Source organism: Monodelphis domestica, chromosome 4 (assembly GCF_027887165.1).
Source record: "Monodelphis domestica isolate mMonDom1 chromosome 4, mMonDom1.pri, whole genome shotgun sequence".
Taxonomy (NCBI): Eukaryota; Metazoa; Chordata; class Mammalia; order Didelphimorphia; family Didelphidae; genus Monodelphis; species Monodelphis domestica.
Genome location: NC_077230.1, coordinates 2009917 through 2024253, shown reverse-complemented (window position 1 = coordinate 2024253; position 14337 = coordinate 2009917). Strand labels below are relative to the sequence as shown.

General features: G+C 37.0%; 1 protein-coding gene across 2 annotated transcripts in view; it reads right to left on the bottom strand.

The window, feature by feature from the left end:
- Positions 1-14337, bottom strand: part of TMPRSS2 (transmembrane serine protease 2) — a 119143-nt gene that overhangs the window by 40945 nt on the left and 63861 nt on the right. For both annotated transcript variants that reach the window (XM_056825952.1, XM_056825951.1), the window contains exons 5-6: positions 9210-9329; positions 8147-8276 (exon numbers count right to left, since the gene is read on the bottom strand). In XM_056825952.1, coding sequence (XP_056681930.1) covers positions 8147-8276; positions 9210-9329 — 250 coding nt within the window. The remainder of the gene's footprint in view (positions 1-8146; positions 8277-9209; positions 9330-14337) is intronic.

Below are 14337 nucleotides of genomic sequence, written 5' to 3'. Positions count from 1 at the left end.
ACCAGTGCAATCAATATTAGAAGGAAAGCTAGGGAAAAAAATTAAAACAAGTATCTGAAAAAGTCAAATTTATAACAATATAAGTCATTCCCTAATTCATAAATATCAATGGATAAGAATAGGAATTTTTCAGATAAAGATATCCAAGTTATATATAGTCATATGAAAAAGTGCTCTAAGGTACCATCGCACATTTTGAGATTAGTTAACATGACAGAAAAGGAAAATGATAAATATTGGAGGGAGTGTGAGAAAATTGAGACACTAATGCACTATTGGGGAAGTTGTGAACTGATAAAACCATTCTGGAGAGCAATTTGGAAATATGCCCAACAGGACTGTAAAATCCAGCTACCAAGTCTGTATGCCAAAGAAATTTTTTATAAAAAAAAGAGAAAATGACCTAATTGTACAAAAATATTTATAACAGTTCTTTTTTGTGGTGGCCAAAAATTGGAATTTGAGGGACACCCATCAATAATGCCCAGTTGGGTTTAACCATGAAATGACTAAAGAAGTTGTGATACATGACTATGATGGAATTCTATTGTGCTCTAAGAAACGACAAGCAGCATGCTTGTAGAAAAACCTGAAAAAAAAAAAAGACTTACACAAATTGATGCAAAGTGAAGTGAGCTGACCATGAGAACCCTGTACTCAGTAATAACAATAATGTATTACAACCAACTGTGAATGATTTAGCTATTCTCAACAATAATACTCCAAGGGCAATTTGGAACTATGCCCAAAGGGCGCTAAAAGACTGTCTGCCCTTTGATCCAGCCACAGCACTGCTGGGTTTGTACCCCAAAGAGATAATAAGGAAAAAGACTTGTACAAGAACATTCATAGCTGTGCTCTTTGTGGTGGCAAAAATTGGAAAACGAGGGGCTGCCCTTCAATGTGTGGTATCTGTTGGTGATGGAATACTGTTGTGCTCAAAGGAATAATAAAGTGGAGGGACTCCATGTGAACTGGAACAACCTCCAGGAAGTGATGCAGAGTGAGAGGAGCAGAACCAGAACACTGTACACAGACTGATACATTGTGGTACAATTGAATGTAATGAACTTCTCTAGTTGTAGCAATGCAGTGATCCTGAACAACCTGGTGGGATCTATGAGAAAAACCACTATCCACATTCAGAGGAAAAACTGTGGGAGGAGAAACACAGAAGAAAAACAACTGCTTGAATACATGGGTTGAGGGGATATGGTTGGGGATGTAGATTCTAAATGAACCTCCTAGTGTAAATATCAATAACATGGAAATGGGTTCTGATCAAGGACACATGTAAAACCCAATGGAATTGTGCATCTACTACAGGAAGGGGTGGGGGGAGGGGAGGGAAAATATGATTCCTGTAACCAAGGGAAAATGTTCTCAATTGACTAATTAAATATAATTAAAAAAAACAATAATATTGCAAGATAATTCTAAAGGACTCATGTGAGAAAAATGCAAACCACTTCTGGAGAAAGAACTGCTGGAATCTGAATGAAGACTGAAGCATACTATTTTTCACTTTATTTTCTTTGTTTTTTTTTATGAGTTTTCTTCCACAACATGATTAATATGGAAATATATTTTTGCCTGCTCATACATGTAGAGCATATATCAAATTGCTTACCATCTCAGAGAGGGATGAAGGGAGACAAGCGGAAATCAACATTTTAGAAAATGAATGTTAAAAGTTGTTTGTACATGTAATTAGGGGAAATTATGTATGTATGTGTGTGTGTGTGTGTGTGTATATATATATATATACATATGGATATACACATATATATGATTCTTTTTTTAAAGAGAAGACAGGCCCTTTTCTGAGAGTTCTCTTGTCCCTTTCTCTCATCTTACATCATTAAGATAACTTCTGCCACTATGTCCTCCTGTGCTCTTATCTCAAATGAAGAGATGACCTCTCTTACCAAGGCAAGCCCCTCTTTATGTCTCTCCTTGCTCTCCTTCACACATTATACTGTATCTCTTGACAGCATTTTCATGACTGTTCCACATATATCTCTCCCTCTGCACCTCTATCTCCTATCTTCTCTGGCTTTCTTTAAATCTGAGTGAAAGCCTCACATTCTTCAAGAAACCTTTTTTAAGCTTGGTGCCTTTTCTCTGAAACTATCTATCCATCCATCCACCTATCTACATGTGTGTGAATGTGTATGCGTGTATAGGTATGTCTGTATGCTTTTTGTACACAATAGTTTATAGTGTCTCCTCCTTGAGAGCAGAAATTGTTTTCTTGTTTTGTTTTCTGCCCTTCTTTTTATCCCAAACACTTGGCATAGTATCTGGTATATAATAAGTAGTTAATAAATGCTAGCTTATTAACTGAGTAAGTGGAGAGTTTTAGAACACATAGTCCAAAACCCTATGTAAGGAAGAAGCTAGAAAGAGCAAAGTGATTGATAGCTGAGACTACCCACAAAGAACTGTTTCAGGGAGCAATGACAGAACTAGCCATGCCATGAAATTTCCAAATTGCATAAAATGATATCAGCTTCCAACATGTGCTTCCCCTACCTATCATCATTGGGTTTCCAATGCAAATTTCATAATTTCCAAATCAGCAAATCTTTTCCTTTATTCTTTCTCCAGATGTATAAGTTGGAAGGAATTGTAGAAGAAAAAAGAAAATCATTTAGAGAATGTTTGTTGCAGTTTCCTTTTCAAAATCTTTTGTTTTGGTACCTTTTATGGTTGTTTTTTAGTGTTTTAGTAAAAAAGCAAACTATCAATTAGGGGGAAACAGAATAGTTTACTTTTTTCAGATCTGTTGTGTAAAAGTAAAATTGGCGAGTTACATAAAATAAAATATTTAGATGGAAAAACTGTTCAAAACAGTTTAACTCACAAATCAGGTTCAAACTGTTCGGATACTTTTGATAGATGTAATCAAAAGTATCCTCAGCGATGAAGTGAAGCTCAAATGTGAACTTCCCTTCAGGGCCAGGCACAAGGAAGATAAATAATCTATAAAACCACAATAGATAGTCAATAGTACTTCCCAAGTTGGGAAAGGAGAACCCTGAGTCCTTCAGACAGAGAGAGGCAAAGATGTTCCCTCCTCCAGCCCTGAGAGAGAGTGTCTGGGTGTGTCTCTGCCAACTGCCAGAGAGGGTCATTGACACAGAAAAGTGGTTATATAACTGTCAGCTGTTGAAATTAACCTGCTCTCTCAGCTCTGCTTCCAACTCCAGGTCTTTTCTCAAGCAGCCACTTTATTTCTTATCCCTAACTAATAAAACAAGACTTATTTTCTAATATCATCCTTACAATGGAGAAGGAAGAATTTATGACCAAGCAAGAGATAATGACCATTTCAGTATGTAAAATGAATAATAATTTTGATTATATTAAATTTAAAAGATTTTGACAACCAAGATTAGAAGGAAAACAACAAACTGGCAAAAAAATTATAACAAATTGATAATGGTCTCATTTCTTCAAAATATAAAGAACTAAGTAAAATTTATGAGTCCAATTCATTCCCCAATTGATAAAAGTTCAAAGGATATGAATAAAGTTTTCAGATGAAGAAATCAAAGCTATCAATAAGCATATAAAAAATGTTCTAAATCCCCCTCAATTAGAGAAATGCAAGTTAAAATAATTCTGAGGTACCATCTCACACCCATATGACAGTAAAGGAAATTGATAAATGTTGGATGGGATGTGGTGAAGTTGGGAAACTACTGCAATGCTGGTGGAGTTGTGAACTGATCCAACCATTCTGCAGGACAATTTGGAATTTTACCCAGAGGACCATAAAACAATGCATACTCTTCAATCCAATAATACCACTACTGTGTCTGTATCCCAAAAAGATGAAAAAAAAAATGGGAAAGGACATACTTGTACAAAAATATTTATAGCTGCTCTTTTTGTGGTGGCAAAGAATTGGAAACTAAAGGGATGCCCTTCATTTGGGGAATGGCTGAACAAATTGTGGTATATGTTGGTGATGGAATACTATTGTGCTAGTTTAATGATAAACAGCATGATTTCAGAAAGAGCTGGAAAGAACTTCATGAACTGATGCAGATGAAATAAGCAGAACCAGGAAAACATGGTACACACAGTAACAACAACATTGTGGAATGATTAACTATGGTAGACTTCCCTACTAAGAGCAATATAATGAACCAGAACAATTCTGAGGGACTTGTGAGAAAGAATGTTTATTTGAGAATGTATTTGGGGGTTTGGGTTTTATAAGATTATTAACTTAAAATGAATATTATGAAAATGTTTTGTGTGATAACCCAGATTGAATTGCTTGCCAGCTCCAGGAGGGTGAAGGGAAGAAGGGAGAGAGATAATTTGGACCACATAATTGTGGAAAACTTATGTGAAAATCTGTTATTAAAATAAAATAAATTTTTTAAAAAGGGAAAAAACACCAACTATTTAATTTCTGATAAAAGGAAAGGTCATAAAAAGGAAAGGTCCCTCACGCTTCTCCCACATCATAGCCCAATCACATTGGTGCTATAGAGCAGAGATAAGAGATTTTTCTGTTTTGTTTTTTTTAATCTTGTGGAAGCATTAACTTCCACAAGTGGGGTAAAGAAGAAAAAATTGGTAATTCATGTCAAGTCAAAGTGAAATCCTGTGAGCTACTACAACGGTAGGCTTTGAGAAAGCCTCCAAGACAATGGACAGGTGATCCAAGGGAGGTCACGTTGTGGCCAAAGTATTTACTGCAGCTCCTTAATTTTCTGTATACCAGAGAAAACAGAAGGATGAAGTAAGTGTGGGTGAGTATAGCTCTGACTCCAGCAAATTAACGTTCAGCACGACTCAAAATGTGTCTCAAATTTGTTTTTAAATCAGCAAATGAACACATTGACTGTCTGCCATCATATATGATATTCAATACTCACACTGATCTCCTTCATGAAAGGAGAGCTGCATAGTTTCTCAACTTGGAAGTTGAAAGAGGTCATTATAATTACGTAACATTCTATAAAAGCAATGCTTTGTTTTCTTCAGGTACATGTTGTAGTCATTGCATCATTCTTTTGGGGGGGGCTATCAAACTGTATGGCATCAGGCCTAGAGATGGGAGGTCCTAGGTTCAAATCTGGCCTCAGACACTTCCCAGCTGTGTGACCCTAGGCAAGTCACTTAACCCCTATCTCCTAGCCCTTACACCACGCTCCTGCCTTGGAGCCAATACACAGTACTGATTCTAAGATGTAAGATAAGGGTTTAAAAATAAAACTGTATGGCGTTTTCCATTATTCTGAGTTTCTGTCTTATCTCTTTGGAAGAGAAAATGTCTTCTTCTGAGGAAATCTGAGAAAATCTGGAGTTAGAAAAGACCCAAGTTCTTCTCTCCAAAAGTGCTACCAAATGGAAACAGGAAAAACGTATACTTGTAGCAAAGTCTCCACCAAACTTTTCAGGCCTGTGATGCAGTGTGGTTAGGATCACTGAACTTGCAACATGGCCACCATGATAAAATGCCAACTCCACTGCACTTCTGGCCTCAACGTACTTTTCAAGAATGATCTCTCGGTATCTTCCTTTAGAAACTCTCCATTGTAGCCAGGCTAATCGAACTCACCAGAACAAGCCTTGCATACTACTGGCTTGTACCATTATCTACAGTTCTACCCTTCAAGGGCCAGCTAAAATCCCTCGAATCCCATAAAGCCCCTCCTGACTCTTGTACTCCAGACCTATGATCTCTCGCCTTCACTGAATGTAGCATTTGTCCGCACCAGTCATTTGAAAATGGAAAGCGGCTTTCTGCAACTTCCCTTTGACTATTTTTTAACTTTGGGTGCACGTCTGATTTCTCTGTTCCCAAAGTTAGTGAGGGCTGAGGCAATCAAAAAGGTCAGGCTACAGTAGTACGCACATGGACAGGCTCTTCAGGAATACTTCAGAGACTTTCAGGGCTGGAAAGGGCCCTCAAGGGCGCCAGCATCACGCAGAAGAAGAAATCCTGGCTTTGTAGATAAAGTCCTGGGAGTGCCTCTTCTTAAGACTGACCAGCTCCACCTCTATACTGGCCATGTGAGCGATAGAGAACAACGCATACCTCGGGAGAGCTCATTTTACCTAGATAGTCTTTGAGGTCCCTTCTAGCTCTGTAGTTATAAGCCCACCATCCAAGTCCACCTCCAAGCTCTCTGCTTCATCCCAATAACAGGGAATCTGGTTTTTGCCTCTCTAAGAAGGGAAATGGGGAAGACAAGGAGAAAAACAATCCGAACTGTTAGAAGGAAACGTTAAGTTCAAGAGAAAAGAGTGTGTTTGAAGAGGGCAGAGGAATGGGACAGCAGAGTAAGGAGTTCTGGAATTCTGCAAGGAGGAGTTGAGCTGTTGCTCAGGGACAGTTGGGGCTTGGGCTGGCTCTATCTCTCTGGTTTACCTGCAGGGGACTGACTGGCTGTCTTCCCTTGCTGGCTGTTTTCTTTCTGGTCTTCTCCATTTTACCTGAATTGCTACCTACAGAGCTTCCTGGTGTGATCCTGAACCGTCTGGGCATCTGTAAGATTTGGTCTGGGATCTTTGGATCGAGGACCTCTCCTGGGTCCTGTCCTGCCTACCTGCCAAACTCACTGCCTCTACTATCACCAAAAAGTGTGTGTGTGTGTGTGGGGGGGGGGGGGGCTGGTTAGTGGAGGTCTATTTATATTCGGGCCTGGGTCTTCAGACAGCTGGGCAGTGCAGTATAGTTTGGGACTCCTGGTTCCAGGACGCTAAGGCCTAGAGAAGTTTTAGGGAGCTGTACTTAGGTTACATCTATCCAAACCCCCTTTCCGCCTTCCCGTGACCATCTATTCTTGCTATAGCGTGGACGGTGCACCCCAGCTGGCCTTCCCAAAGTCATTCTTCTGATCCGGGTCTACACTGAAATAGCGAATCCATCCCCAAAGCACCCTGCATTGCCGAACTAGGAGAATCAGAGAAAATGTTCACTTTGGAGTAGGAGACAAACAAGATGGACGAGAAAGACAGCATTGACTACATTGTTACCTTCATTCACTGCATCAGAACTTTTGGTTTTGCTTTTCAAAACAAAGGAATGAAGAAAGTTGGGATAAAAGGGAGAGGAAAGATTGTGATACTGAAACAAAAAATACAGACAAAACATTTCTAAACATCCAATTATGGGAAACCCAATACCTCCGAAAGCAAGCCATTCCACTCCTAGATGATGCCAGTAATTAGAAAGCTTCCCCCAAATAGGTACATGAAAAAGTGGTCTAAATCACTACTGATTGGGGAAATCCAAATCAAAACAACAAGTCTGAGACATCTCATACCCATCAGACTGGTTAAAAGGCTAAAAAGAAAAGTGACAAATGTTGGAGGGATGTGGGAAATGGGGACACAGACACGGGTAGGGCTGAGAACGGCTCCATCTATTTCGGAGAGCAATTTGGAGTTATATAACTATGAATACCCTCAGACCCAGCATACCACTGCTGTAGAATTAATGTTTAAGGACCCACTTGTGAATGTTTGCCTCCAGAGAAGGAACAGAAACACAGAACCACAAAAGGCAGAATCTCTATATAGGCATATCTTTTTGTTGGGTAAAAACTTCTATGGTGTTGGGGATATGGAAGGACTGAGATATCTGGGCTATTAAATTTTTTTAAAGAAAAAAGTTGGGGCAGCTGGGTGGCTCAGTGGATTGAGAGCCAAGCCTAGAGACGGGAGGTCCTGGGTTCAAATCTGGCCTCAGACACTTCCCAGCTGTGTGACCCTGGGCAAGTCACTTGACCCCCATTGCCTAGCCCTGACCACTCTTCTGTCTTGGAGCCAATACACAGTATTGACTCCAAGATGGAAGGTGAGGGTTTAAAAAATAAAGTTTTCTTAATCTTCTCTGCAACTTTAAGTCATTTATCCTTATACTATTTTGGGGACAAACTAGAACAAGTTAGTCCCTCTTCCACATGGTAACTCTTTCCTCAGGTGTTAAAAAGAAAGGCAGAATGTGAGCTGGTTGTCCTTGCTGACAACAACCTTATTAGGGGCATCCATTGATCTTGGTAGCTATCTGTGGCTCACTCGTGTCCACACACCTCTCCATTCATACTCCAGAAGGACATCAAAGACATATTACATTGGATCCTTTTCCCTCCACATCATATGTTGCCATACTCACACGTTATATCCCATGTCTTTGCATGCTATCTTCCCATAGTTATCATTCCAGCCGTCTTGGCATACAGGATACCAGGATTTGTTATGAGATGAGTAAATCTGAAGGATAAATTTTGGTCCATAGAGGCGAACTACATTTGAAAATAAAGATTTGTTTTAATGGGTTTGATAGTGATTTGGGCTTACTTCCTTTCTTTTATGTATGTCTAAGCAACTTAAAATCTTTCGTTTTAGAGCTCTGTAGAATGCTAGTGCTGAAAGTTCTCTTAAGAGACCAACATATCCAAATCTTGCCTTTTGCATGAGAAACTAAGAACTAGAGAGTAAAACTGGCTTATGCCAATCAGCATGGTGTATTGTCATTGTAGTCCCAGTCACAAGACTTTTCCTAGGGGAAAGGCTCAGTACTGCTATATCACTATGTTTCTATCACTTTACCTCTGTGCTCCTTAGTTTACTCATATGTAGAATCACAAGAAAGGAAGCAAACATCACTAAAGCTTTGTACCAGACACTGTGCTAAGAACGTTGTTACAATATTATTTCATTGGATCCTCACAACAATTCTGGAAGGTAAGTGTTACTACTATCCCTGAGGACATTGTTTACTGGTTAGTGTATGTCTCAGCAAAGCGAATGAACTAGAAATCAATCCCTTTTCAAATGATATCATCTTGAGAAGCAAATGTCTAAAATAAATGTAGAGACACCTACTTTGAAGAAACTTCTTTTAGCTCGGTAATCTGTTTAGAATTGTGCACTTAAAAGTTTAAAACAATGGGACTTTTTTTAACCACTTATAATTAAAATACTCTCCTAACTCATTATCCTTGTTACACTTGAGATCCCAGATCCCTGTCAGAACTTTTCCACTACTACAAACCATAGTTCACCCATAGACCATCTTTGTGAATCTGTCACATGGCAGGGGGGGAGGGGGGGTGATTACTTAATGGAGAGTCCTCTAGTAGTGGCTCTTTATATATAATAAGACATTTTCTGAGAAATAAGGGGGTCCTACACATGGCAATCTCATCACATTATTATTTTCTAAATATACTTACCACAGTGGTTCTCATCTTCACCACTGGGACAATGTGATATTCCATCACACCAGTTAGCTGGACTAATACAAGTTCCTGAGGTTCCACATTCTATTCCAGAATTTGGGCAGCTATTTTTCACTTAGGGATAAAAAGCAAATGAAAAGTACATATGAAACTCAATAAGGAAAAAAGTAGTGAGTCACAAATTCTACTACATACATTGCTCCTCTATCTTAATGATGGATATCATTTTAGCAAATTCAGAAGCATAACAACCTCATTTTAATGAAGGACCTAGTATGTTATTACTAGTGGGAAAATATGTTAAATATTTTTTAGGTTGCCAGACAGATTATCACCCTCAATATTCAGAAAGGACATTTTTTGTTGTTATTGGCTAATTGTTCATATTTACTAATAAATTGCATTGTTTATATTTACTAATAAAAATTCTACACTGCTTTAAAGAAGTATGGTGTAGATTTCAGAGCTGGAAATATCTCTATAAAAACATTTTCAAATCTAATCAAAATTATCAGTCACATATTTATCAAACAACACTCCATAGAATAGATGTAACAAGAAGAGTTGTAGGAGAGATCTATTGAAATTTACTCAAAAAGGGCCAATAATATAAACTAATGATCATAGTTTTCTATACATAAATAGAAAAGTAGATGGACAGATTTAAATGCAATAGAAAAAATTTTACTTTATAGGCATAACTAACCATAGGAGAGCTATGTTGGATTTTGGAAGTACAACACTTATTCAGAAGGAAGAGGGAAGCTAAAAGAAAATGGAGAAGGGACAAGAAAAGTAAAAACATAACAGACAAAATGGGTATTGTCCTCTGAAGAAATCTAGAAACCAAGAAATAAAAGCAAAATAGGGAAAAAAATTTTGGTAAAGATCAAATGGAAATACAATCAGTAGTTCTATTTGAATTCAAGTATACTATAAGCCATATGGTCAGAAAGAGAGAAATAGGGGCCAGCTGGGTGACTCAGTGGGTTGAGAGCCAGGCCTAGAGATGGGAGGTCCTAGGTTCAAATCTGGCCTCAGACACTTCCCAGCTGTGTGACCCTGGGCAAGTCACTTAACCCCCATTGCCTAGCCCTTACCACTCTTCTGCCTTGAGTATTGGCTCCAAGACAGAAGGTAAGGGTTTTAAAAAAAAAAAGAAAAGAAAGAGAGAAATAGTTCATAAGACCTACCAGTCTTAGAGTCATCATAGTCCCCTACCAAGGACTAAAAATGAGAAGTTCAAATATCTAGAAATCCTCTAGACATCTCTCTCTACTAAAAATCAAGGCCACTAGTAATTTCTTACAATATGATAGGGAAATTTTCATACTACAAAAGAAGAATAAATATGGGGAACTACTATTCTATACATGCTTCTCACCAAATGATGTAGATTATAAACTTTAAATTATAGGAAAATTAGGGGTGAGGAAGTACTGACTTAATCTTGGAATTTGTCTTTTTTTGCACTGCTATCTGGCTTGTATTTCAGTACTTAAATATGCATGACTCACATACACATATACCAGATTTTAAATTTCTTCAAATTCTAAAGCATTAAAAAAAAACAAAAATCAGGCAATTCCAATATTACAAAAGTAATCTTGGTAAAGTGCTGTAATTCCATTTATCTTAACTTTCCCTCCAAATCCCCCCTCTTCCAAATTCTTTTATTATTGTCAGGGGAACCACCATCCTCCCAGTCACCTAGGATCAGAACCTAGTTTCATCCTCAGCACCTCACTCTCTGTCACTCCTATATCCAATCTGTTGCCATGGCCTATTTCATCTTCATAATATCTCTTAGATATACTCCCTTCTCTCAGGGGGGGATTGTATAATTGTCATAAAATTCTAGTTTTATAAAAGTTTTTCTTGTTTGAGAGTAATTTTACAATAAAAAACTTGCTATCTCCCAGAATCCAGGAAGTGAATTGCTTGGAGAAGACACCATGGAGATGCCTGCAGAAACCTCACATTACACCAAAAGATACAGAATGAACTTTGGGTTGTAGTGAAATTGAACTCTGGGGGGTTGTAACACATCTATTTTGTATGTATACTCTAATGCCAAATGGGACTGCCCCCAAATGACTTTTTGTCAATGCGCCTAGCAATCATTTGTTTGGTTCTTTCCCTTTTATCCACAAATTATTAAAATTTATAAGTTGGTTATGTTTACAAAATCCATTGGGGAAACTAGTCTTCCAAAGGATCTCAGGGGGAATTGTGAACTTAGAATCTGTTACACTCAAAACTACGATCCCCAGCAAAAACTATGATTCCCAGAACCCCACTCACTTCCTGGCATTATGTACTGACATAGACAGGATATAAATTGGGTTGAGTTCTGTGTCTATCTCATCTTTCCTTCTCATTGGCAGCTTTGGTGGAGCAGGCATTTTAAGCAGGTAGAAAACTTAAGTCACATGATTCTATTTTGTCAGATAATAAATTTAAAAAATGCAATACTTGCTGTATTGGACATTAATTTAAATCTTACAAGGGGCAGAGGCTATAATTTCAAAAACCTTACTTTCTGTCTTAGAAGGTTTTTGTGTAGTCTGGTTTGGATTAGGCACTGGAAGTTAAATAACTTGCCCAGGGTCACAGAGTTAGGAAGTGTGTGAGGCCAAATTTGAACCTAGGACCTTCTGCTTTTTTTAAGCCTGGATCTCTATCCACCTGCTCCCTTGGGATATAATTTTTATTTCTTTTTCTTTTCCTTTAGCACTGCTTACACCAAGGAGGTTGTCAGTCTTGGTAGATTCCTAAAAAATTTTACATTCTGAAGTTATTAGGAAAGAAATTTATCTAGTTCTTCCTCTTGAATTTTGATAGTAATATATAGGTATGTTGATGACTTATATGGATTTATTTTTTATTCTGTATCTTTCCTGACTTTATTTTTTGTAATTAACTCTTTCTTTTTAAACATTTACCTTCTTTTTAGAATTGATACTAAATATCAATTGGGGTTAAGTGACTTGTCCAGAGTCATACAACTAAGATGTGTCTGAGGCCAAATTTGAACCAAGTATCCAGGCCTGGTACTCTATACACCTAATTGCTCCTAAACTAACTCAAATTAGTTTTTACTGTTTTCTAAGTCAATCATCATATTATCTGCAAAAAGTGATAATCTTGTTTCCTCTTAGCCTATATTACCTCCTTATTTTTTTTGTTGTCTTATTGCTGTAACCATTTTTAGCCCTGTTAAATAGTAATGATAATGGATATCTTTGGTTTAATCCTGAATTTATTGGAAACACCTCAAACATTACTTCAATACATATATATGATATTGGTTTTAAGAAAAATTCCATTTCAGCCTATGCTTTCTAGTATTTTTGTCTTCTTTTTACAAACCCAAAAAACTGTTGGATTTCATTAAAAGTCTTTTCCATACTTATTATATGATTTTTTAATTATCATGGTTTATTATATTTATCATCTGTTTCTATATTATAAGCCCTGTATTCCTGGTACAAATCCAGCATGGTCATTGAGTAATTTTCATAAAATGTTGTTATAGCTAATAATTAATTAATTTTTTTTTTGCCACTGGTCACTAGCCTTTTGGTCTATAGATTTATTTTCCTGACTCATTTCTTCTTGATTTAGGAATCAAAAACATTTTTGTATGCAGGAAAAAATTGTAAGGGTTTCTTTTATAATTTTTGCCATTTATGCAATATTTGAATAATAATTATGGTAATATCTAACATTTATATAATCCTTTAAATCTTGCTTCATAAATATCTCATTTTATCATCACAACTCTTGGAAGTAGGTGATATCATTCCATTTTACAGATGTGGAAACTGAGACAAAGAGAGATTAAGTGACTTGCCCAAGGTCACGTAGTTGATAAGTGACTGAGGTCAAATTTGAACTTACAAATTTCCTTTCCAGTACTATATTCTAAACTCATAGTAATGAATTATTCTTCTGTGATTACTTAATAGAATTCGCTTTTAAATCCATGTGCCCTTGTATTTTTTTTCCTTTGAAAGTTCATTCATAAATTGTTTCATCTCTTTTTCTTAGGTTACTTAAGGAATCATTTTCTTCTGTTAATCCAGGCATTTTTTTATGTTTAAAAATTTAGTTCCAGTTTCTCTTTTTTGTTTTCATATAATTGGGCAAAATTTTTTGTTAATATTCTTTATTTCTACTTGAATTGTTAAGAATTAATCCTTTTAAATTTTTTACAAGAACTATTTCATTTTTCTCACTTTTAACATTAGATGTGCAATTTTCCTTATTTTATTATTTAAAAATAAATATAAAAATATAGCTCCCTGTTTATCAGTTCAGTAAGGTTTTTCTTTGGCTTAGTTTTATTCATATCTTTCTTAATTTTCAGATTTTCTACTTTGCTGTTTACTTTAAAAGATTTTTTAGTTAGTTATCCACCCAATTCACTGATTTTTTTTTCCCAAAAGTGTTGATTAAACATAGATTAAGAGTTCTGGGTAGTTTTAATTGTGAAGATTAAATTTAACTCTCCCCTGATTATGAAAATGAAATTAATTAACTCTCCCCTGATTGTGAAAATTAAATGAACTATCCTGCCCATTTTTAGATCTAATCACCAAAAATGTAAACATCCCACTTAATCATTAAGTTGGGAGGTATGTGCCTGAAATATGCAATAGTGGGTAACAAATCAGAATCAATTGACTGCCTCCTGACCAGTCCTAAGTAAGGCTTTAGACTATGATTTGTCCACATAAAAAGTGTAGAAAGGCACAGGAAGTGATGCTAAAGAAAGTGTCTTTAAGAGGAACTACAACTTCCTGTGAGAGCCAGTTCTTCATTCTTTGGAGTTGAGACTGGAGAAGAAGCTGCTGACTGAACCTGAGACCCTGTTCCTGGTGAGATTGTTCTTAAATCTCTTCCCTTGGACTGACACATGGTGAGTGAAAAGGCTGCCTCCTTTTCTGGATTTTCTGAAGATACTAGCCTCAGGAGAGACCTACCTCTTGAGAGAAATTTCCCCAGGTCATCAGCTTTGATGAGACCTCTCCAGCTAACTAACTCTCTCTACCGGGGTTGAGCCAGGAGAAAAGACTTCCACTTCTGTTGGAGTTCTACTGACAGTTCTACTGGAGTG